At 42.0% G+C, this 23,529-nt stretch overlaps 2 protein-coding genes across 5 annotated transcripts in view; both read left to right on the top strand.

Moving 5' to 3' along the window:
* LOC116064866 (integrin beta-1-like) overlaps positions 1–19,206 on the top strand; it is a 51,455-nt gene extending 32,249 nt beyond the window's left edge. Inside the window, exons 11-17 of one of the 4 annotated variants that reach the window (XR_004108624.2) lie at positions 122–360; positions 1,309–1,531; positions 2,468–2,703; positions 2,920–3,086; positions 6,508–6,585; positions 7,124–7,697; positions 19,190–19,206. Coding sequence is in view for 3 of the 4 variants with exons in the window: in XM_031320211.2 (XP_031176071.1) it covers positions 122–360; positions 1,309–1,531; positions 2,468–2,703; positions 2,920–3,086; positions 6,508–6,585 (943 nt within the window). In the remaining variant the exon portion in view is untranslated. Of the gene's footprint in view, positions 1–121; positions 361–1,308; positions 1,532–2,467; positions 2,704–2,919; positions 3,087–6,507; positions 6,592–7,123; positions 8,140–19,189 lie in introns of those variants that run through there. The other 3 variants (XM_031320211.2, XM_031320223.2, XM_035998035.1) reach the window with 3 other exon arrangements.
* LOC116064879 (ras-related protein Rab-18) lies at positions 9,560–22,795 on the top strand. Its single transcript, XM_031320235.2, has 7 exons — positions 9,560–9,799; positions 12,548–12,603; positions 18,851–18,912; positions 19,284–19,356; positions 21,161–21,279; positions 21,763–21,829; positions 22,622–22,795. The coding sequence occupies exons 1-7, from the start codon at positions 9,732–9,734 to the stop codon at positions 22,789–22,791; spliced, it is 615 nt and encodes a 204-aa protein (XP_031176095.1). The 5' UTR covers positions 9,560–9,731; the 3' UTR covers positions 22,792–22,795.
* Positions 22,796–23,529: the final 734 nt, after the last annotated feature.

Raw genomic sequence — 23,529 nt, 5'->3', positions numbered from 1 at the left:
ATACATCGATCCTACACGGATAAAATATCCAGAACCTTTAAGTCTCATATTCAAGCTTACTTGGATTTCAGTTTTAGTGTGAAGAAGTGCTTCAGAATCACACCCTTTCCCCTTGTCTCAGGTGTAATGAGGGACGTGTGGGCAGACAGTGTGAATGCAGCAGCAACGATGTGGCCACAGAGGACATGGACCGGACCTGCCGCAAAGACAACGGCACCGACATCTGCAGCAACAACGGAGACTGTGTGTGCGGAACATGCGAGTGCAAGAAGAGGGACAACCCTGAGGAGAGGTACAGCGGCCAGTACTGCGAGTGTGACAACTTCAACTGTGACCGCTCTGGAAACAAACTGTGTGGAGGTGAGTGTGACAGCTCCACAGAGAAGAATTTAAGTAATAAAGTCATCTCAGCACGTAGGCTCCATAGTGCGTTCCATTTGTACTCGGAAGTTGGAATTTCCGAGTTCAAAGTCGGGAACTCGCCTCCCCCGAAGTTGGATTTCCGAGCTGGGAAAAGTCGGACAACCTCACAGTCCCCCGAGCTGCTCCGTGCATCAACAGTAGTGAAAGCTGTAGTCATATACAGTTTATCAGCACTTCAGTCTTATTTGTGTCTCACTAAATCAGTTGTACACACAGTCCTGTCCAACTTCTATCTGCGGACATGTGACGCTGTTTGAAGGGGTGGGGGAAAAAATCAATATAGCATAGTATCGCAATATTTTCCTGGGCAATACTGTATGGATACACAGACACCAAGTATCGATCTATTATGATATATGTGTTGGTCAGTTTGTCTGCTTGACGATCCCATTTTGCAGCAATAAAATTGTGAGATGAACAAACGGAGACATTTATCTTTTTAGATAAAACAGATGTTGACAACGTTTCCTTTTGGGGACATGAATTGAAATTGGGACAGATTTGAAGTTGGAAAATTGCATTATATCGCAGATATAATAGATAATGTTGCAATATTTTTTTAAATCGCAATAATATCGTATCGTGACGTAAGTATCGTGATGATTTCGTATCGTGAGGCCTCTGGTGATTCCCACCCCTAGCTGTTTGTATGCACAAAAAAATCTGGTTATCAACTGCTATTGCTAACAATGGCTAACCTGGCTAGAGCAAACCCCACTGTGAATTCCAACTTGTTAAATAGAACGTAGTCAACTCGGGTGGGACGTCATTCCCAGCTTCGGCTTTCTTTTCAGACTGTTAAATGGACCTAAGATGACGTTTAGAAGGGGAAAAAAAGACTCATTAAAGTTTTCATCCATTTTTTTTTATTCCCTGTCTACCTAGGGCATGGCCGCTGTGAGTGCAGAGTGTGTATCTGTGACCCTATGTGGACCGGAAGTGCCTGTGATTGCTCTCTGGATAACAGCACGTGTATGGCCAGCAACAAGCAGATCTGTAACGGCCGAGGAACGTGTGAATGTGGCACTTGCAAGTGCACTGATCCCAAATTCCAGGGTCCCACCTGTGAAACTTGCCCTACCTGTCCAGGAGTCTGTACTGAACACAAGTAGGTCTGAAATCAAGATGTGTCAATATACGCATATCCCTCATATCTTATAGTACACTGCAGTCACTCTACAAAGGTGTTTGCTTATTGATAATGGAGAGGAGGAGTGATTACAGCGATCCATAACTCTTTTAATATGCGTGAGGCGTTTTAGTGCATTGACAAAAATCCCAAACTAACCTTTCACACCTTAAAGGTATAATATGTAACATTTATGTATTAAACTGTCTAAAAACGCATAGACCTATGTTATATATATATTTTGTTGAGTTGTGTACTTAACATTATCCCACGTGTTTCCAACAACGTACAAACCCACAGAAATCTTTAACTTTATTCGAGGTAATGGTCCGTTACATTTGGTTGCCAATCAGTGGCGTCATATAACCTTTACTCTCTCTAGTTGCTCTAACGTCTGGGGAAACGCCAGATGATCCCAAACAGACTAATTGTAGATGATATACAATGTCAACAGAATGATACAGTAATACAGCATTTATGGAATGATACACATATTTTAAGATCTCCCTCCATCATGAATAAACGTCCCACTAAACTCTATTTTCCACCAGGCGCGTCTGCGCTGCATTCCGGGCGTGTGGCGAGCAATCGCGGCCATTCAAGTCAATGTAGTAGTCAAGTAATAATTAACCAAAATGGAAACAAATAGGGGTAAAAAAATAAATGCCAGATAATGTAGCCCACAGCCCTCAATTTGTCTGAGGGGGGCACCACATACTTTGAAAATCCCTGGTCTAGAGTAACAATGACAATTTCTGGAAAGAGACGTTAATGTTGAATGTACAGTAAATCCATTTACCATTTACAAAACTAAAAACTCTGCATTATTGACACACAAGACATATGTGTGACCCTTTTAATGGCAGCCGCAAATCTCACTGCTCATTACTAACAACAACACCCCGTTGCCTCCAGAGAGTGCGTCCAGTGCCGGGCGTTTGGCACCGGTGAGAAGAAGGACACATGTGAGAGAGACTGCAGCTACTTCAACCTGATTAAAGTGAAGGACAGGGACAAGCTGCCCCAGCCCAACGACGCCTCTTACCCCGTGATGCACTGCAAGGAGAGGGACGCCAACGACTGCTGGTTCTACTACACCTACGCTGTCAACAACAACACGGAGAAGGAGGTCCATGTGGTGGACACGCTGGGTAAGCAGAAAGCTGGGCTAACATGAAGCCAGGGTGTGGAAGGTGTCTATTACAGAGAAAGCTAATTACAGGGCCTGTGGTGGCTGGGGTTGCAAAAATAGGGCATTTGTTTATTCACGTACAGCCGAGTGATGGCGTGTTATTCCCATGGTCTTGTTATTTTTTGCACTCTTATTTCAAGCTGCCTAAACACCGCTGCGCCCCGCTGTGTTTCAGACTGCCCCGCCGGTCCTGACATCATCCCCATTGTGGCAGGCGTGGTCGCCGGCATCGTCCTGATAGGCTTAGCCCTGCTGCTCATCTGGAAGCTGCTGATGATCATCCATGACAGAAGAGAATTCGCCAAGTTTGAGAAGGAGAAGATGAACGCCAAATGGGATACGGTGAGTGTTTGGAACCTTAAACGGCTCTTTGGAAGACGAGCAGGATAAATAATATTTTTGTCAGAAGTTCGGTTGAGTCATTTAAACAGCGGAAAACATGTGTTGTTTGAACAACACTGCAAAGCCAGCCGCTGTCAGGGTATCAACTCGTGAAGATAATTTGTTGTTCTCAGCAGCAGATGAGATTTGCAGACTTGTTGATGTCATTACAAAGCGTCTCGCTCGCATTCTCTCCAGTCTCACAGCTGCAGAAATAGATTGAATGTGTTGCTTTTGAGTGCCGCTCAAAATAAAAAGGAAAAATGTCGGTGCCTGTGTGGACTTTTTTGGGAATGTTATGCACTCTGAGCATAGCTGGACTTTTTCCGGGGAGTGGCCACAGCTCTTCCCCCTCCCTGCTTCCTCCCAGCTGTGGCATCATCAGCCAACATCAATATGACAGAACAATGGATTTCAGCACAAATTCACGTGCAGTAATATGCCTCCACCTAGTGGTGAAATTGTGTTACACCCACAGAGTATATGTGTGATGATACAGATGTTCCTGATCTGTATGTCTTACTTATTACCATGGGCAGGGCAACCTATCGCTTCACATTGCTTTCATTTTGGGAAATGAGAGACTGTTTGTGAAACTCTGACTAGCCTGGGTTTTCTAACAAGATAACAAGGCAAAGCAACCATAAGGAATGTCAAAGATACTGCATGAGCTCCTTCCTATGCTCTCTAACCGGCAATTTCCACTGGATGCAGAACGTCTGCGGAACGTCGACGGAGTCATTAGGTTTCCATTAAAGTCAATGTGTGTATTTCCATTGACTGCAGAACGTCTGCGTCCCTACTCCGTCCCAGTTCCGTCAGTCCGCAGCCCTCCGGAGAGGAGAGAGCTCCGCAGCAATTCAGCACAATTCAGATTGTGCGGGACAGGAAGTCGAGCACAGAAACAAAATAAAACATCCGGTTACTTTTCAAAATAGAATACACCGTGCTCACGGCAGGTCATATTTCCCTGCACTACACCTTGAAAACACAGCACAGAGTTGTTTCCCCTCTGCTCCTCTGGATGGAAACAAACTGTTGTTGGTTTTGTGGTTCTGTTTATAGAAACTACATCCTGTTATATCGCGCGAACATACGTGAATTCGCGAGATCTCGTGGTCGGCTGGCAGCAGCCATTACGCAACAAATCCGGACCTGGTGGGTATTGACGGACGGCGGAGCACGCAGCCGTTCCGCAGTGGAGCCGGTCCGCAGACGTTCTGCATCCTGTGGAAATCCACTGTTATGGTTGCAACCACACCATTCTGATCCGTAGCCTCAACAGGGTACTTGGTTTTAGTCAATTGAAATAGATGTAATAATAGATTAAATGAACATGGACTGGCACCTGGATCATGGCTGCGGTTGCTGCTGTGTTCCTGCTCGTCTCTACCTGCTACTACCACTATCATTGTTATTAGTCGTCATAGTTCTACTATTGTAGAGTCTTTTACCAACTCCTACATTAGGCCAATGAGGTGGGACCAGGGAAGAACTTGCTTGGTTCTGCGTGCCAATAATCAATGTCCACAATCTGTCTGCATTTCGGTGTTGTGACCCATTTATTTTCTTTTGCACACTAATCTAACAATGACACAAACCTGACACGGTGAAAAGCTGTCTGCTTTAACCCCTAGCCACACACCTGTGTATCCCTGGCTGTAATTACCTATATGCCTTCCCAAAGGCAATGCTCCCCCTAGTGCTCAAACATAAAATTGCAGATTAATTCGCATAACCAACGTGGTATATAAACAAAACAAATTTGTGTAATGGCTCCAACAACTATCTTTATGCTTACTATCATTTTCAGTGTTCATCATGCCATTCCATTATACCCACTGCTATAATTATTATGAGTCATATTTATATATTTATTAATTTTTCACCCAAACCAGAGGCAGGGGGCCACCAACCTAGAGCCAGGTTCTGCCCGAGGTTTCTGCCTGTTAAAAGTTTTTTTTTTTTTTTTGAGTGTGGTCTAGATTGACTCTGTCTGTAAAGAGTCTGTATCTGAAAGGGAGAGTTCATCCAAGTGGGTAAGCCAGCCTCCACAAAACGTAGCTCCTATGGAGCCATTTTGATGCTAACAAGCCATCACCCGCCGTTAGCATTCCATTGACTCCCATTCATTTTGACGTCACTTTGACAGCGAATAACTTTACACCTGAAGCGTTTAAAGACTCTTTTTGTCCATTGTTTATTTCTAAAGAAACACGACAATGTATAAAAGGCTCCATTACCTTGTATCTCACGTTATGGCTCCGTAGCAGACGTTTTTGTAAAAATAGGCTAACGATTGTGTCATAACCACGCGACTTTCTGTCGCATAGTAGAGGAATTACCGTATAGTACAGGAGAAGCTCGCAGACAGTTTTGACTTACATTAGCTGTTTAAGTTTAATTACTAATGTTAACTAGCATTTTAGTGATCAATAATTAGCCTGTGTCCATGTTATCTCCTTACATATACCTACGCTCTCCGTCTCTGATAGATTGGGAATGATTGAGATTTCTCTTGGCACAGCTACCAGAAGACTTCCAACTTTCAGACAGGTTGCTCACGTCACGTCTACGTCGTCTCTCTCAGTTGGAGGCTGCTCAGTAACGCTCAGCCCTCACCAGAAAAGTGCCATTAATATACTTCACTGGTCTCCGTTGAAAACAACGGCGTCACTTTGTCCATTTCTTTAGCTGTCTGTGAGTCCATCTCCAGCATGAACAACCTACCGAAGTTTAGGGACCGCCAACCAATTGCTTTGTTTTGTTGGGAAGGAAGTATTTTTGGGGACATTATTGTTATTTTTGATTATTAATGGATTTATTACATCGATTACAGTAGAGAGGTAGAGAAAAACGAGGGGAGAAAGAAGGGAACGACATGCAACAAAGGTCCCCAGGGTTAACCAGCAAAATACCCCAGAAAAAGACATAAAATGGCCGCAAGTGATGCGTAGAGTTGGAGTGGGTGTGCTCTGGTAGGTAGGCTGTTGGGGTGGGCTTTACCTGTCTATCCCATTGTCTCAATAAAGGTTTCCCATTAAAAAAGATTATAAAGTGCACAACATTTGATAACTTGATCAACAATGAAGATATTGGGTTTGAATCCAACCTGCGGCCCTTTGCTGCGTGTCATCCCCTCTCTTTCTCTCCCCCTTTCCTGTCTATCCACTGTCACTATCAAATAAAGAGAAAAGCCCCCAAAAAATAGGCAAAACATCTCTTACAGTACCTTCTATTTCTCGCATTGTCCTCCTTTCATCACTCTCACTGGACTTTATTCATACTTTTCTTCCTTTAACTGCCTTTTTTTATTATTCTTTTTCTGTGTTGTTGTTTGTTTCCTGCTGAACTCTATTCTGTCCTCATTCTCTATCTGTAGCAAGAAAACCCTATATACAAGAGTCCTATCAATCAGTTCCAGAATCCAAGCTATGGACGTAAAGCTGCTGTCCTTTAAGTTTGTATTTATTTTCCATTTCATTTCCATTTTCCTGCATGGGCTGTTTATGTGTGTCTTGATTTCACTCAGTGTCTACTTTTTTTTTCTAATTCACCTGTCTTTTAAAGCTAGGAAGTAAACGTATAGACAAGTGGAACCTTAGGAAGAGAAATATTACCTTCAGAGTTTGTAAAAATGAGTGCATGAGTGTGCTGCGACAATCAATACAGCTGAAAAGAAGTGTTTGAGGATATTAAGTGACTTCAGGGCACAAATACCAAAACCTTGTCCGGTGAGTGTGAAATGGGTTTAAATATGATGCCTAATTTGCACATCCTGATATTTGGTGTGTTGTCACAAAAGCATGGCTGTGTGCTAAGTGTGATTTAAAGAAATGACATGTACAGGAAATGATAATGCTCTATTATTATGCCTAATGAGAACCCAGCTTTTTGTCTTTGTGATTTGGTGAATGTGTCAGAAAATCTAACACAAATGTTGCATATTGCCTGACTCAGTAATACCATGATTGTAACTTCAATTTCTTGCTTTCCAGGGTGAAAATCCCATCTACAAAAGTGCTGTCACGACTGTGGTCAATCCCAAATATGAAGGAAAATGATGGCGTCATAGTTTATCAATGAACTCTGCTATCAAGTATCTGACAACTGCAGTATTTACCACGGGTTTGGGGTCTGGGGGGGGAACCTGTGGTGGAATTTACATCATTTCTTTTTGCTACTTTACCAGTATAATGTACCACACCACCACTGCATCTGTATTTTTTACTAACACTTACAATTTATATGCATTTGTTGTATTTTGGATGTACAGTATACAGTATGTGTATATACTTTTAAGTTGCATATTTGCAAAAATTATTACATGAAGGTGTTTTTTTCCTACCACAGGACTGGTATGGGCAGAGGATGTAGCTTTTTTTGTGGACACTATGCATATACAATATATGTTACATGAATTCCTCAGCTTCTGTCTCTTTCTCAGACATTTCTCTGTCTTGTCGTCTCTCTGTGCACTGACTTCCTGTGTGTCTCTGTGTGTTCCAGACAGGACCTGAGTTTAATATGTAAATTGTCAGCCATAGCAGCACATTATGTCAATGTGTGTGTGTATATATATATAGAAAACAAATGCAATATGAAGTATTGAATAGTATTTCACAGTCAACTTAGATTGGATAGTTATGTTGAATCACAGTAGATCATGGCAGTGGTTGTAAATGTAGTTTTTAACTGCAACTCAGAAACACATTGTATTGCACTCGTATTGAGTACTGTTCTACTATTCTAAAGGACTAAATACACAAGATGAAAAATAAATATCAACTATCATTACTTGAATTGTTGATATACTATCACAAAGGGACTGTATACCACTTGTTAAAATTATGAAATTGCAGCAATGTTGAACAATCGAAGCATTGTATAGTTAGGAAACAAGTTGCAATGAACTAATGAAAAATTGCTGTACTTGCCAACTGCATTAACTTTATTACTCATTCTCAGGTCCTCTCCTGTATTCTTGTCAAGTACACCAAAAATATGTTTTATGGGTAACTTTCTACATAAGAGTGACATGGCACTGTCATGAACACATGACACTGTCATGACACAGTCATGACACATGCACCCTAACTCTAACCGTAACTTGTCATGACAAAAACCGAATGACAATGACAGGAGCATTATGTCATAAACGTTTATGACTTGTTTCTAATGTTTATGACACGTTCATGACGGTGTCATGTCACTCTTATGTAGATACCTTCAAGTAAAGTGTAACCGTTTTATGTTAGCTTGTTCCGTGAAGCAGTGAACTTATTTGTGAGTCAATTGTTAGATCATTTTTTTTAGATTATAAGACTGAAATGAGTATTTTTTCAGACGTCACATGAATCACCTCTGAAATGCTTTCACACCCAAATGCCTCTAATGTAACACACACAAGCCTTTTACAGTATTGTTTTAAAAGTGCCTTTTATTTCAATACCATGTTCTCTCTCAATGCTGTTTGAGTTATTTATTAAATAAAGTCCAAAAACAGTTTGTTTCTTTCTGTGTGGCTATCACTAAAAAAATAACCCCAAAGCAATAAATCAAAGCATTTTTTATTATTATTTTCAGGTGCGTATCTTTTTGGTTTCAATAGTGTACCAGAAACAGCAGTAATGACACATAACGCTGAAGGCTAGAGGAATTCTCCAATGATTTAAAGATAATGAGGAGCAGTAAGATCAAATAACGATAATTTCATATATAATTCAAGTTCAAGATAACATCCGTTACATATGCTGCCATGGCTTGGCTCATGGATGGGGTTTTTCCTACTAAAAGTATGTATGTAGTATGTATTCATAGGGTTCGGTTATACAGAGGAGGACTGAGAATTGAATTGAAGACAAAATCCTGTTCAAAGAAATAGTCAAACCAGTGACAACGCTGTAGACAAGCTGGATATACATCAGCCCATTATATTTTGGTTGACTTCATAAAGTAGAAATAAAACATACAATGTTGTATTTTACTGTGAGAGCCTGCATGCCAAGCACTGGTTCTTTTAAATAAGTATTTCATGTATTGTGTTTTTTAAATATGATAAATAAAATGGTGCCGATGACCTTAACATGACATAATAATCAGTCATATTTCTGTTGTACTGTAGCAATAATTCAAAAACCATGAACCTTATGCACAGTATTTATGTAACAGTGTATAACAGCAATAACTAAAATGTATTGGAATGTGTGAAAACAATAATAAAATGCATATTTAAAGAAGCAATGACAATAAATAGACCTATTTCACTGAAGTTATGTAACGATGGTAGAAACCATAGACTGGTAGAAACATGATGGATTCCAATGTTGTCCCATTACATAATAAAATAACACATTTCGTTTATTATCGATTTATTAATCGTTCCTGGAGGTACTGCTATGTTATGTAATCATAAACATAACCTCATCATCATGTACCAAGCGGAAGTGCCAAAAAGCCTTACCGGATATTGTTGGAGTGAGGCTTCTTACTGTCAAACTATCTTCTGCAAGCTGTAAACAAGAACGCAAGTTAGTTGGGAACGTCGTTTTAATCAGGCTGCTGTATCTGTTTATTGAGAGTAACACGTCTCATTGTACAAGGGAAATGGAAGACGATACCCTAACGACGCTGAAAATATTAATAATAGGAGAAAGTGGTGTTGGGAAGTCCAGGTAAGTTGTAGTTATCGCCAAGAAAATTGATGTCGTGGCTCACAGCTAACGTTAGATAGCTAGCGTTAGCTTAGCAGCCAACCAAATAGTAAGTGTGAGGTTCAAATATAATGCGGAATTTTAATATTACGTAGCTATACGACTTGGCTGCGGTTGCCCTCTTTAATAATAATAAAAAAACAAGTCACACTGTCAGGCTATTTAAAGCTAAAATAAGGTTTGTGTTGTGCTGGCTGCCCAGCTAACCTTAAGTAGCTTAGTTAGCTGTATATGTGACATCATCGTTGTTCACATCTGACACAGTTGGTTAAAGATGTTGCAATCGAGAGCAACGACGTCTTTGAAGGTTCTCAGTCACCCAGGGCTTAGTATCCAAGGAAGGTTTAATTCTTGAATTCAAGAACCTTAACCAAGTCCAGTTGCCTTTTGAATTTAACAATCGAGACCACCTTCCATTCGTGTCTTTGTGGCTATAACGTTAACGTTACTGCTATAGGGGCGGACAGTTATCTACAGTCAATTACATGGATTTGCCTCCTTTTAAATATTGCTGATCTCCTTACCATAGCTACATCACTCCTCCTTCAGGAACCTAAGATCGTCTAATCAGTTCCTTTTAGCTATTCCACAGTCTGGGATGAAAACAAAGGGTGATCGTGCCTTCTCCGCTGTGGCCCCCGAGACTCTGGAACAAACTTCCCATTCATATTAGGTCCTCCTCTACAGCCGAGATCTTTAAGTCTCGTCTTAAAACACATTTTTATTCTTTATTCTATGATTTAGTTTAGGGACATTTGTATAGAAGTGTGTTGTTTGTATAATGTTCATTGTGTCTATGTTTTTATTGTCTTCCTTTTGTTTTTATAACATAATATAACTTTGTACAGCACTTTGTTCAGCCTAGGTTGGTTTTAAATGTGCTCTATAAATAAATTGACTTGACTTGACCACAGCACACAGGCTAACTACGTAGAGTAGCTCAATTTAACAGGTCGTGTTTGAGTAATCTTGGCCTCTCTAGGAAGACTAAAAGGCTGTATAGCTTTTACCACCCAGTTGCTTTTGCCATTATGTGGTACTCAGAGGTCCTTGTTAGCAACCACAAATCAGCCTAATATTCAAAGCAGAGTATAATGTTTTTACCAACATTAGTCTGGCAATTTATGTTGTGTACGATGCCAACAGAGAACTGGTCTCCAAGACTGTGGTCCAGACTGCATGAAAGAATCCTGATAGACAGCCTGAGCCATCAACCATCACATTACAAACTATGGTATCGAGTACAGCATGCTTTCCATAGTCATAGCACAGTGCGTAGGTAATGAGCTGCCCAAAGCTTTATTGTAAGCCTTTTGACAAGTGGACTGTCTGGCAAAAAAAAAAAAAAAAAAAATCATCTTTCACTGCAGACTGATGACCAAGCCTCAGGTTCTGATAATAACAGAGCATAACATGAACCGCAAAAGGGTGTAGGGATTTGTATGTAGTAATCACAAGACTGGGATGATCAAAAGGGGATTGAATGTAAAAAGGGATTTGTGAATACCCTTAAATTTAGATCAGCCAAGTGTTAGCCCAGAAGGGTGTAAATAATCTCAAATGTGTGTACTAATTCATGCACTTTTCATCCTAGAATGTCAGCAGTAATAATGTCCACAGTGTTGGCGGCAATTATCAGCTCTTTTTTTTTGGCATTATTCTTTTTAGATAATTGTTTGTTAACACACAACTGTAATTTTAATATTGGGTCTGTGCCTATTAGTTGTACAGTCGAAACGTATTTTTTAACCTTTTTTTTGGAAGTGGTGCTGGTATTTAGCTTACTGCGATGGCAGCTCTGTATTGACCGAGCACAGAGGATGGACTGAGTTAATGCCAACACCATAACCTACACCTAGTTTTGCTTATATTTCCACGAAACAGAAGAGTTTCTGGCCAGCTGTACTGTACGCTGACTGCTAGTGCATCACTGAGGCCAAGGGCTTCCAGAATGCAATTTTGTATTATTATTAACTGGGCTGTTGCTTAATACAATAAACAAATTCAGACTATGATTAGTTTCAAATGTCATGATTTGGACTATCCTGAGCCAATTGTGCTATTGTCAAGTCGGTACACTGACTGGACTGATTTTTAAATAGCATACAGATATTTCATTTGTTTCCCTGCAATCTGTAGAAGCCCTTAAATCACCAGGGAGATGTTTGCCTGGCAAGGAATACACAATCTTCATTTAACCTGAACAAATGACCTACACAGAACACATTTCTAACTTGGCTATCTCCAAGTATAGCTCATCGGCTGTACGGACCTCAAACAATAAACACTCATTGCTCCAGCATCTCTCCTGATGGCCCGTGAGGAAAAATAAGAGAATTATGCTTGGGTCAAGGGAAAGGAGTGAGCTTTATCCCCATCATCAGTGCTGTGATTAAGGCCTTTGCACTTGATTAGTCATAGTTAAGAAATGAACCCTGTCCTCCTGACTGCAATCTAATGGTGATAGCATCTGGAGCGTGTACGCATAATGCAAGTGAAGGATAAAGTAATCAATAGAAAGAGATACAGAATTCGATAAGTCTGGTGCCGCAGGACAGGTTATGTGAACAAAGCCAACGGAAACCCGATCCCAGAACAAAAGCCCGCTCGACCTGTGTGGAATAGAATAAAGCCATTCTGCCGTGTTTTTTTTTTTTCAGTGATTCATGATGAGTCCTAATCTAATGATTTCCTCCTTCCTGTCAACAGCCTGCTCTTGAGATTCACAGATGACACATTTGACCCAGAGCAGGCAGCAACAATAGGTGAGTAACGCGTGAGCTCGGTTAGTGGAATAGTGAAATAAAAGTATGGTTTTGTTCTGCGGTAACTGCAAGACCATCATTAGTAGAGTCAATATGAGCCACACACTTAATTGCACACACAGACTAAAGGCCCGGACGCACGGAGCCGATAATCGGCCGTTGGACAGTCTGGCGAGGTCGGTGACTCGAGTCTGTCCAGTGTGTTCCGTGCCGTCGTCCGTCCAAGGGGCCGTCGTCCTTCATTTTGGCCGATTTGACATGTATAATCGGCGGGGCGGGCACTGCCGGCAGTCAGACTCAAATGACCCATCTGATTGGTAGAGTGCTAACCCGGAAACAGGGAGCGGAATGAGCGTGACTAGAGTCTCTCAAAATCTGACGAAAATCTTTTAGAGCTGTTACACACCAACCAGACGGCCGACCGTCGGCAGAAAAGCCAGTCGGACTGATCAGTCGGCTCCCCGAGGTCCAAAAAAATGCCTCAAAACACACTGAGGCGACGCCGACTTGAGCGTACGCTCTGCGCGTGCACGAAACCTAATACGTCTCCATAGCAGCAGGCGGCGCTTCTCTGTATTGTTTCCCAGAAAATGAAAACCGGCAGCTGATTGGACGAACGTGTCACGTGGGTCTTTTTTCTCCGGAAATTCACAGCCAGACTGTCATGGCCGGCTTGTTTAGAATACGATCTCATATTGTACTAAAATAGTTCACCGAAACGTGTTTCTGAAAACATTTTAAGCGAGAAATAGGCCACGCAGTTGCTGAATCTGTCTTCATTTCAGATCAGCAAAGGTCGGTTTAAAAGATTTTCGTCAGATTTTGAGAGGCTCATCCGCTCGCCATTTCCGGGTGAGTCGCGACTGCTGCTGGTGTTGGACTGGACTGAATGATATTGCGGTGTTTCTAACGTTTTGCCCAGCCCATTTACAAACGAGGGGCGAAGATCACTAGAAAGACATTTCAATATAATGAAGTCCAGCACAACACCATCACCACTCAGTAATAACACATTATTAATCAACACCTCTCTGAAAGTTTTAACAAAAACTGGTGATTAAGAAAAAGAATGAGGCTAGGAGAATCCATAAAGATCAAACCACCTGGATAACAGCCTTTTCCCAAACCTAACCTAAGTAGTTTCGTTGCCTAAACAGGTTCTGCACGGCAGGCGCACTGATCGCTAATGTTGCTGGACATTCGTAGGATAGCGCACATAAAAGTGTGCATAACTTTTTGTAAGATATACGAACCATTGTATGAGGATATGTCGCTGGATTGCATTCGATTGTATAGGTGCGCCTAATAAAGTGACATGGGAGTGTACATTAATAAAACAATATAGTTACTATATTATTGTCTAAATATTGTAGACAATAAGAGGCTTAGACTATCCCTGGAGCTCTGTTAATATTACACTGGTCAGACAGCACACCAAATGCTAGTTCCATTAATTGACAGAGAAGGCTCTTTAGGTCTGTCAGAATATCTGTGCTGTCCAGAGTTTTTTGTTTTTTTAGAACTATAAATGACTAGAGTAGACAATAATGGCTACCACATTCAGTAAAATAGGCATACTGCTCTACATTCTGCCTCTGGCAGATCCTGTACATTGTACTGAACAACAGTCCACTAATGACAGAACCCCCGGTAATCTGCTCCAGGACAAGAGTTGGCCCAATCACCAACCCCGCTTCTTGTGTCAATAAAACACCCATTATATGTATTGCAAATAATTTAAATCAAAATCAAAGATTTTCTTCTTTTTACTGGAATCAAAGTCAAGGTGAGGTCACCGTACAGACGTTTAGCCTGTTAGGAGATCTGCTGTAAGAAGGTATCTGGAAGTAAAAGTTAGCACCATACCACACACTCTCACTGCCACAAAGCTATTTGATTTATTTCAGACTTAATGAGGAGTTTGGGGAAAAGAATCCTGCAGCAGACCAGGCTATCCTTCTCATCCGGTGAAATTGTGCACTTAGTGGTACAAGTGTCGGTTTTTCCTAATTCTGGTTGATCTGCAAATGATATCAGCTTCTTTTAACGGGATAAATCATCCGATGCACCAAGGACACACCTGCTATACTTTCAGGTGGCCTTCAGGCTGTAACTACCTTAATGGGTTTATGTTCATTAAAGCATTCAACGCAAGATTTATAATCTGATTGATGAGTTTGGATGTAGAATTTATTTTCCACCCTGACTGATGTGATTTTTGTGAGGATCGCGTATAGCTCACAATGCTGTCTTTGTTGAAACGACCAAAAGCACAGATTCCAGTAGAGGTTGAAACATTTAAAACACTTATGTTTTTCTTTTTTTTCTTTTTTTGAAGGCCAAGGCATGGCTCTCTGCAGTTGTACTTGGCCAGCTGGGAGTCTTTGCCAAACAGATGTCTTTCTTGGAGTTAAGCCTCCCTCAAGTTTCCTCATTCAGACAGAAATCCCATTGAATCCAGCATCACTTGATCTCAATTAATGCATTTGCATCCTTGCCACCTAAAACTGTTCAACTGAGGAGTATTTCTCCATGTGACAATAGCTTTCTCAGTACGTCGTCAAATTAGCATGCAGTGCTTTGACCTAAAGTTATTCAATAGGCAAGAAGGAATCACTGCGACACCCAGTCATCTATCGGTCTTCACCGTCGTCCACGTCGTCATTCCGGGTCAAAATAGAAAAAAGAAATTTGCTTTTTTTTAAATGCTTTTGGCCCTTTTTTAAACGTTTTTGTCCCTCTTTTCAATGCTTTTTTTTTTTAATTCATGGTCAATAAACCTAATAAAATGACGCGCTAATTTTTGAGTTTGAAAAAAAGCAGATATGAATTATTTTGACTAATAGAATAGTTAAGACCAGAGGACGTTGAGTGACTCACAGACTGGTTTATGTCAACGTTTGGTCAGGATGCTATTTTGAAACCATTAAAAAGAAAAAAAATTAAAATGAAATTAAATAAAACAACCAGAATTCAATGGAAGTAATCATTAATCTTACCTGCGAAGAACATGGATGCATGGATGTATATGTTGTATGGGTTCCATACAACGAACATGCATGCATCCATGTTATTTTGGGGCAGTTTGGTTGTTAAGAAAACCCATATTTCTGATATAAAAATACTTTGAAAACGGGTCAAATTTGACACGAGGACAACACAAGTTAATGAGGTCACAGATGATGGGCAGACAGGTGAGCAGGCCTGCTGTCATATGTTGTCCCACTCATTGATAAACGTATCGCCTAGTTACTTCATGGTACAGTCATTACAAAAGGTAAAAAAAAGAGAGACTGTACAGGGTAACGTTGACTCGCCACGTCGCCTGCTGACAACAGGGTGTGTTGGGATGCTCTGTGTATGTATATTGTATGATGACAGGCTGTTTTGAGGTCCACCTAGGGCGGCACGATGTGAGGGAAAATATGCGACATGCGATAACGCTGTTGAATATCGCGATAACGACACTACTTGCGATAAACAAACAGATATTTAAGTGTCCTCAGTTCTGCATTTCTGCTGCTTTCAGTCTTTGGCTAAAATGCAACAGTTGCTTGTTGGATTTTAAAACACATACAGTTAAATCATTCCCAACCCGTTTTATTGAACAAATTGAACACTGAGTTGAATATAAAAGGCACCACCAAAAAAGAAAAGAAAAGCAATGACAGTTAGATTGAAAACTGCGGTTTTCTACTTATTATTTCTTTCAACTAACACAAAAGAAATCTCTGCGTGTCTTTCGCGATATGTCGCAGCCTTTCGCGATGTATTTATTCATCCATCTTCCATCCATCTTCGTCCGCTTATCCGGTATCGGGTCGCAGGGGGAGCAGCTCCAGCAGGGGACCCCAAACTTTCCTTTCCCGAGCCACATCAACCAGCTCCGACTGGGGGATCCCGAGGCGTTCCCAGGCCAGGTTGGAGATGTAATCCCTCCACCTAGTCCTGGGTCTTCCCCGAGGCCTCCTCCCAGCTGGACGTGCCTGGAACACCTCCCTAGGGAGGCGCCCAGGGGGCGGCCTTACCAGATGCCCGAACCACCTCAACTGGCTCCTTTCGACGCGAAGGAGCAGCGGCTCTACTCCGAGCTCCTCACAAGCGGCCGAAATGGGTTTTCTCAGGAGGGTGGCTGGCGTCTCCCTTAGAGATAGGGTGAGAAGCTTAGTCATCCGTGAGGAGCTCAGAGTAGAGCCGCTGCTCCTTCGCAATGTGTTTATTGCGCCAGTTAATATTGTGATGACGATAAGGTCCACTGCGGAGATGAGTCCAGCCTTGACTGCCTGCAGCAGTGGCATCTCGTTGTGTTGTGATATCACAAACACTAGGGCCGGGACCATGTGCTTTCGTCCCGATTGGATTCTATCACAATACGTAGGGTGCCAATTCCATTATGTATTGCGATTTTTTTTTCATTCATTGCAATTCTAGAAGTATTGCGATTCCATAGTATTGAGTATTGCGATTTTTCTTTTCCTTCTTTACCAAAAAACAAAAGGAATATTACACTTCTAAAGGCAATATATCATGAGACATTTGTTTTCTTAAAAAAAAAGAATGCATGTCAGTCTGACATTTACTTCATTTGTAAAGAAGTACATAACATGTATTTTCTGCTGTCGGTCTGTTTTGCTGGAAACTAATATAACGTAGTCGCCGTCGGCGGTACCGTATAAATAGAAAATATTTAGGTCAATCATTGGTTAAACAAATAAAATATAAATATTAGGGCTGTCAAAATAACGCGTTAATTTCGATTAATTAATCTGAGAATAAAAAAACGCAGATTAATCCATTCCATATTGACGTTTGACCCGATTGTAACAATCTGTAGCTGCCGTCGGAAAAACAACACAGACGGTGCGTTCAATGAAACTGGTAAACTACAGCATCGTGGTGCATTTGAAGTTATTGTAAATGTCCTTTTCCCATCTGGTGGTTGTTTTTGTCGTTCAACAGCAATTTACTAGTAAAATAAGTTATTGTTATTGTTATACATTATTATTAAATCATTTAATTTTGACCATATGGCCTTAGCAATAAACAAGCCGTTCTTTAATGTCACCAACTGTTGTTTAGTACCCTTTTTTTTTCTTTTCTTTTTTTACTTTCTTAAAAAGTATCGGTTCAGGCACCGTAAATTTTGTATGCGATTCATTTTGATTAATTAATCATAGAGTATGTAATTAATTAGATTACATTTTTTAATCGATTGACAGCCCTAATAAATATCGATTCTAGGAGAAAGAATCGATTTCAAAAAACATGCAAAATAATTATATAATATTATATACATATGTGAATCGATTTCCCACTCCTAACAAACGCATACTGCGTTACTGTGTGTTCTCTGCTAGGCCTTTCTGAATTTGTACTGCATGAAAGCCAGAGAGACTGGTCCAGGTTCAGGGAAATGTTTACTGTAAACTCCTCTCCACATGCATCTGGCGTCAGTATCTGAGCAACCCTGCTGGACTTGAGGAGGAGCTTGTTGTTGTGATTAAGTGCGGACAGACTGTAGTATTTGTATGTAAATCTGCGCGTGTTACACATACTCCATGTCTTATATCCTCGGCTGGTCTTCGTGTCTTTTTTTTTTTCTCCTCCTCTGTTTTGGCTCCGAACTGAGCTCCCTTCCTTAGCCGCAGATGTAACAACAAGCCCAACACAAGTGTACATTTCCCTGGTAAATCTGTCAGTGGATGCTAAAACTCGGGCAGATATGTCATCCAGACAGTGCAAGCTCTGCGCGCTGAGACCCCGCACAAAGGCAATAGAGAAGATTTACTTGTTGAGGGGAAGGGGGGACAACATGTTATTTTCATGTAAATGTCTGTTCCTTTGGGACCTGGCAGGTTTTTTAGGGGTGAATCATGGTTCTCTGAGCCATTTCACAGGTGGTGGACTTCTTTATATATATTTTTTTAATACAGACCTGTATAGGTTTCAGTTTAGGCCATTAAACCACACACCGTCCCTTTGTGGTGGTTATGAATACACAGTCGCACCATAATTTACATACAGGACATGGGATGGGCGTAAAAAAGCTGGGGTTAGCAGAAGTTTAGAGACGTGTGGTATATGTATAATTTGACAATTCATCATCGATAATTATAGTCTGTCACAGTGGTGTCATATTCTTGGCAGTAATTGGCCAAACCTGTAAAAGTCACTACATTGGGTCTGAAACAGGATGAGGTAATCATGACAGTATGAGTGATTGACTGACTGGCTTTTTGTTGTCTAGGTGTGGACTTCAAAGTGAAGACCATTACTGTGGACGGTAACAAGGCAAAGCTGGCAATATGGGTAAGTGACAAACTCTGTTCACTCCTCGTCAACTCTGCTCCGTTCACTCTCTTGAGTAGCGCTCACCAAACCAAAACGTGTCTCTTGTCTGTCAGTCCAGAGCAGAGAGATTAACTACCCGAGTCCTCCATGACTCCAGTCGGTCTATTCTCTCAAGTTCCCAGAAGATGGCGCTTACGTAACACCATTTCTGCCTACATGCTCTGAGGGACACAGAAGAGTCAGCCTTGTTGTTTATGTCCATCTGCCCTGGTTTTCCTTCTGTTTGAGCCACCAGTGTGTGTGTGTGTGTGTGTGTGTGTGTGTGTGTGTGTGTGTGTGTGTGTGTGTGTGAGTGTGTCCTGCAGTGCTGAACTGGTTTTGTTTTGCAGGACACTGCAGGACAGGAGCGCTTCCGAACCCTGACGCCTAGCTACTACCGCGGCGCCCAGGGAGTCATCCTGGGTAAGCTATGCTGTTGACGCCATCGCTCAAGCACCTGTGTGTGTCTGTGTGTCTGTGTGTGTGTGTGTGTGTGTGTGTGTGTGTGTGTGTGTGTGTGTGTGTGTGTGTGTGTGTCCACTTCACTTCAGAGTCAGGCCCCTGGTTGTAAAGAAAGTGATGGCTTTTCATCCTGTGACCCACACACACGCACACACTCCTGCCTCTCTCTGGTAGTTAGTTTATGCCCTTAAGTCAGGCTGCTCATATGGACATGCATGTACAGCATGTACTGTATATGAACACACACACACACACACACACACATCCTGGAACTAAGATAAACCTCTTAAACAGACTTCCTCTGCAGCCTATGGTTTTTGACCACTCTAATGATATATAGAAAGACAAGGCGCCTTGCTATAGCACTGGGATTGTAAGAGCTCCCTATGTGATACTTTCAGAAGTTTTCAGTCCCTTTGGTTTTATCAACCACATGCTTTTAGTTGATACCATTTTGTTTGGTTATTTATTTTATCTGAATTTGTTGTACCACTACGGGTCGATTGCTTGGTTCCCAGTGTTATTATTTTTTGCACTGCTGAAACGATTTTACAACCACGACGTCATCTGACAAAATCCCCAAACACACGGCTGTGCCTGTGAGTTCAGCTGTATGTACTTGTAAAATGATCAAGCAGAGAGAAAGTTAGAAGCGATAGAACGTCTTTCTTACTTTTCCTCCTGCACAGCGCACAGATCAAATCTGCAGTACAACATGACACGCCCACTACACGACACGCCCCGTAGGCTCGCTGCTGCTCCTCAGTCAGAAAAGATAGAGAGAGGTGACTATGGCGGCGCAAGACAGAAAGACCTTGCGCGTGCCTGTTCGGAACAGGCCGATCGCTTGGTTGTCAATATTGCCGCCTGCAGTGTTGTAGGGTGGCGTGACCGTTCGGAGCTCGAGAACCAGACAAAGCGCCTTACAATTTGCCCCGTCATTCACCCACTGACATACATCGATGGTGGCGGCGCTGCCATGCAAGGCGCTGGCCTGCTCATCAGGAGCAACTTGGGGTTCAGCGGCGTGCTCAGCCTCTACCGCTCTGCCTCGTGAGCCACGGCCACGGTGACTTCTCACTCAACACTGCACTCACCTGCCGGGTGCAATAGTCGATTGGATGGAGCAACTCCATGCTGCGTGTGATGTGTTTTGCGCATGAGGGATCGTTTGAAAGACACACACACATACACACAGTCCTCAATTTATAGTTAGATTATTCACTCCTTTTTTCAAAATCTGTAATAACTCAGGATTAGGAATGTATCCTCTGCATTTAACTCATCCTAACCAATTATGAGCAGTGGGCAGCCATAGTCCGCTGCCCGGGGACCAACTCCACTTTGTTATGTCAGTACCTACGCCAAAAGGCGATGGCAGGAGTTACCCAGCATGCATGTCTTTATGGTGGGAGGAAACCGGGTCACCCGGAGGAAACCCAGTGCAAACACGGGAAGAACACGCAAACTACTGCACCTAAATCACTCCTGAAAACATTCTTTAAAGTTAATAGCATACAGTCTTTCTATTTAGGTCTTGTATGCAAATATATTAAAACGTATTATTAATAATTATGAATGCAAGACAGTACCATGATTATGTTGATGTGATTATTCCCATGCTGCAAAATTGTCCTGGTTTGCGAAGATGAGAAATCCAGAAACGATGCCTGGACCTAAAGTATAGTCATCTTCTCTTGGAAATGTGCAGCGTGTGTTTGCGTTTGCCTTCATTCTGAGCATGTCTTCATTGGGTTTGGCACAGTGTATGATGTCACACGACGGGAAACCTTTGCCAAGCTTGACAACTGGCTCAACGAGCTGGAGACGTACTGTACACGGAACGACCTCGTGAAAATGCTCGTGGGAAATAAAATCGATAAGGTGAGTGTGTCTGTGCTTCTGTTACGTCCAAGGAAATTCATCATTTTGAATGGACTTAATATTTTGGACCAATGTTCAAATTGTTTTTCTGTATCTACGTAGAGATGCAACAAAACAAAAAAAACTGGACTAAACAATAACTTTATATACAAATATATATACCACATTTTAGGAAAGTAAAACTGCCAAAATAAGTATCTTTATAAAACAAAAGAAAAAGTCATCTTACAGCCGCTTGACAAATGACAGAACTAAATGACCAGGGCAGACCCACTTTCATATATTTGGCAGCTGGTCCTTTACCAGGATAGCAGAATCAGTCAGTGGGGATAAAAATGCCCACTAAGTAGAGCATTATGAATATATTGTGTCCTGTTCTTTGTCTGTGAAAATCACTTTTCCTCTCTGCCCTGTGACGACCACAGTAGCTGACAGCTCCGCCCGGCAGACCTCAAATAAGCCATTACCTCTCTTTTGTTTTAGGAAAACCACGAGCTAGACAGGACCGAAGGGCTGAAGTTTGCACGAAAACATTCCATGCTTTTTATAGGTAAGTCGGGAGGATTCCCTACTCAGTACAAAGACCTGCTGGGCATGAGTTACAGCAGACTATTACACAGGGGAAACAACTTTTTGAAATAACTATCATACTTGCTGAGGAATGCTTGCATAGTTCTATTAATAACACAGGCTTCATATACAGTATCATCTTCCATGGGCTCTTGTTTTCCCTGTACTCTAATCTTTGTCCGGTTTGTCAGTAAAGGACCACTTAAAAAAAGTTTTTTATCTTCATCAGGTACTAAAAGATGTGATTTCAAAAACGTTTGTTGAAATGAAAAGATTTCTGATATTTCCAAGTTCCCCAGTACGTAGCCTAATATATTAATTCTGGCTTTTTAAATAAGATTGATTTTTTTATTCTTTGCTTGTTGTTATTGTAATGTTTCTGGATATCGTCATGTTGTGTAGCGGGTGCTGACGATACCCCTTAATAACCTCCTATGGTTCACTACTAGTGTCTAGGGTTGACAGTTATTGTTGAGACATTTTCCACCACCCCCCCCCCCCCTGCCCCTCCGCTCTGGGAGCCCAGCAGATGATGACATCAAGGTGCAGACATTAACAGCTGTTGCATCTGTATCCCATCTTCTGTTCCTCCTCCTCTGTTTGTCCACTGCTCTTCATTTTTCTCTATTTCTTGGTTTTCCTCACTCCTTCTTGCCTCTCTCTCTCTCCCTCTCTCTCTCTCTCTCTCTCCTCTCCTCTGTATCTGCCCACCCCTTCACTCCCCATTTCTTTCTTCCTTTTATTTTTCTCTTCTACACTCTGTTCTTTCCAGAGGCGAGTGCGAAGACCAGAGACGGTGTTCAGTGTGCATTTGAGGAGCTGGTGGAGAAGATAATCCAGACGCCTGGCTTATGGCAGAGTGAGAGCCACGGCCGAGGAGTCCAGCTCAGCGACGAGGACGCCGGCGGTGGAGGCTGCGGGGGCTACTGCTCCCTGGTCTAGACAACACACAAACCCACACACACAAAAGCATGTGTTCAAACATACGCGTGAATACCACACACAGTGCCCCCCCCCCTCCCCCCCCCCCTCATTCCCCCCACCCACTGGGGGTCCTGAGTTCTGCTGTGCTGAGCTTCCTCATCAGACAGTGGAGGTCCGCCTGTCTCCCCCCCCCTCTGCTCAGCTGTAAGGGTTGACCGTCCGTCCACACAGACACTAATTTTTTGCACACTTTCTAATACCAACGCTGTGCTAAAATGCAAATGCAACTCAGCCTTCCTCTTAATGGAATTTGAGTGAGTTTTTCTCTCCTCTGTTTTGTTATGAGTTACAGTATTTTTTATTTTTTTTGCAGTTCCGGGTCCTTGGTCAAAATATGAACCATTCTCACTTCGTACATATGATTTTAAATATAGCAGTGCAGTGAAATGAGCGCAAAAGTACAAACCAAAGGTCGTCAGGCATATGGCTAAATGTCTGAAATATGAGAGTGAGAATTGTGAGGGAAGTGTTTTGACCAAGGGTTCTCTTTTGTCTCCGGCATGCTTATTGTCCTCAGAGCACCTTGCCTCAGTAAGCACATCTGTATCAATGCAGGGCCCACTTTTCTCCAGTGTGTCTCTTTCCTCTGCTCTGTCCTGTGCTTGGTCCTGATCCTGCCCCCGGACTCTGTGGACATTACGCTGCTTATGGAGAAGCTTATCAAGCCAAGTCATCTTGTATTCCATCTCACCACTC

This window comes from Sander lucioperca, chromosome 23, assembly GCF_008315115.2.
Source record: "Sander lucioperca isolate FBNREF2018 chromosome 23, SLUC_FBN_1.2, whole genome shotgun sequence".
NCBI classification, from domain to species: domain Eukaryota; kingdom Metazoa; phylum Chordata; class Actinopteri; order Perciformes; family Percidae; genus Sander; species Sander lucioperca.
The sequence above is the reverse complement of the archived record's forward strand: the minus strand, read 5'-3'. Positions and strand labels throughout refer to the sequence as shown.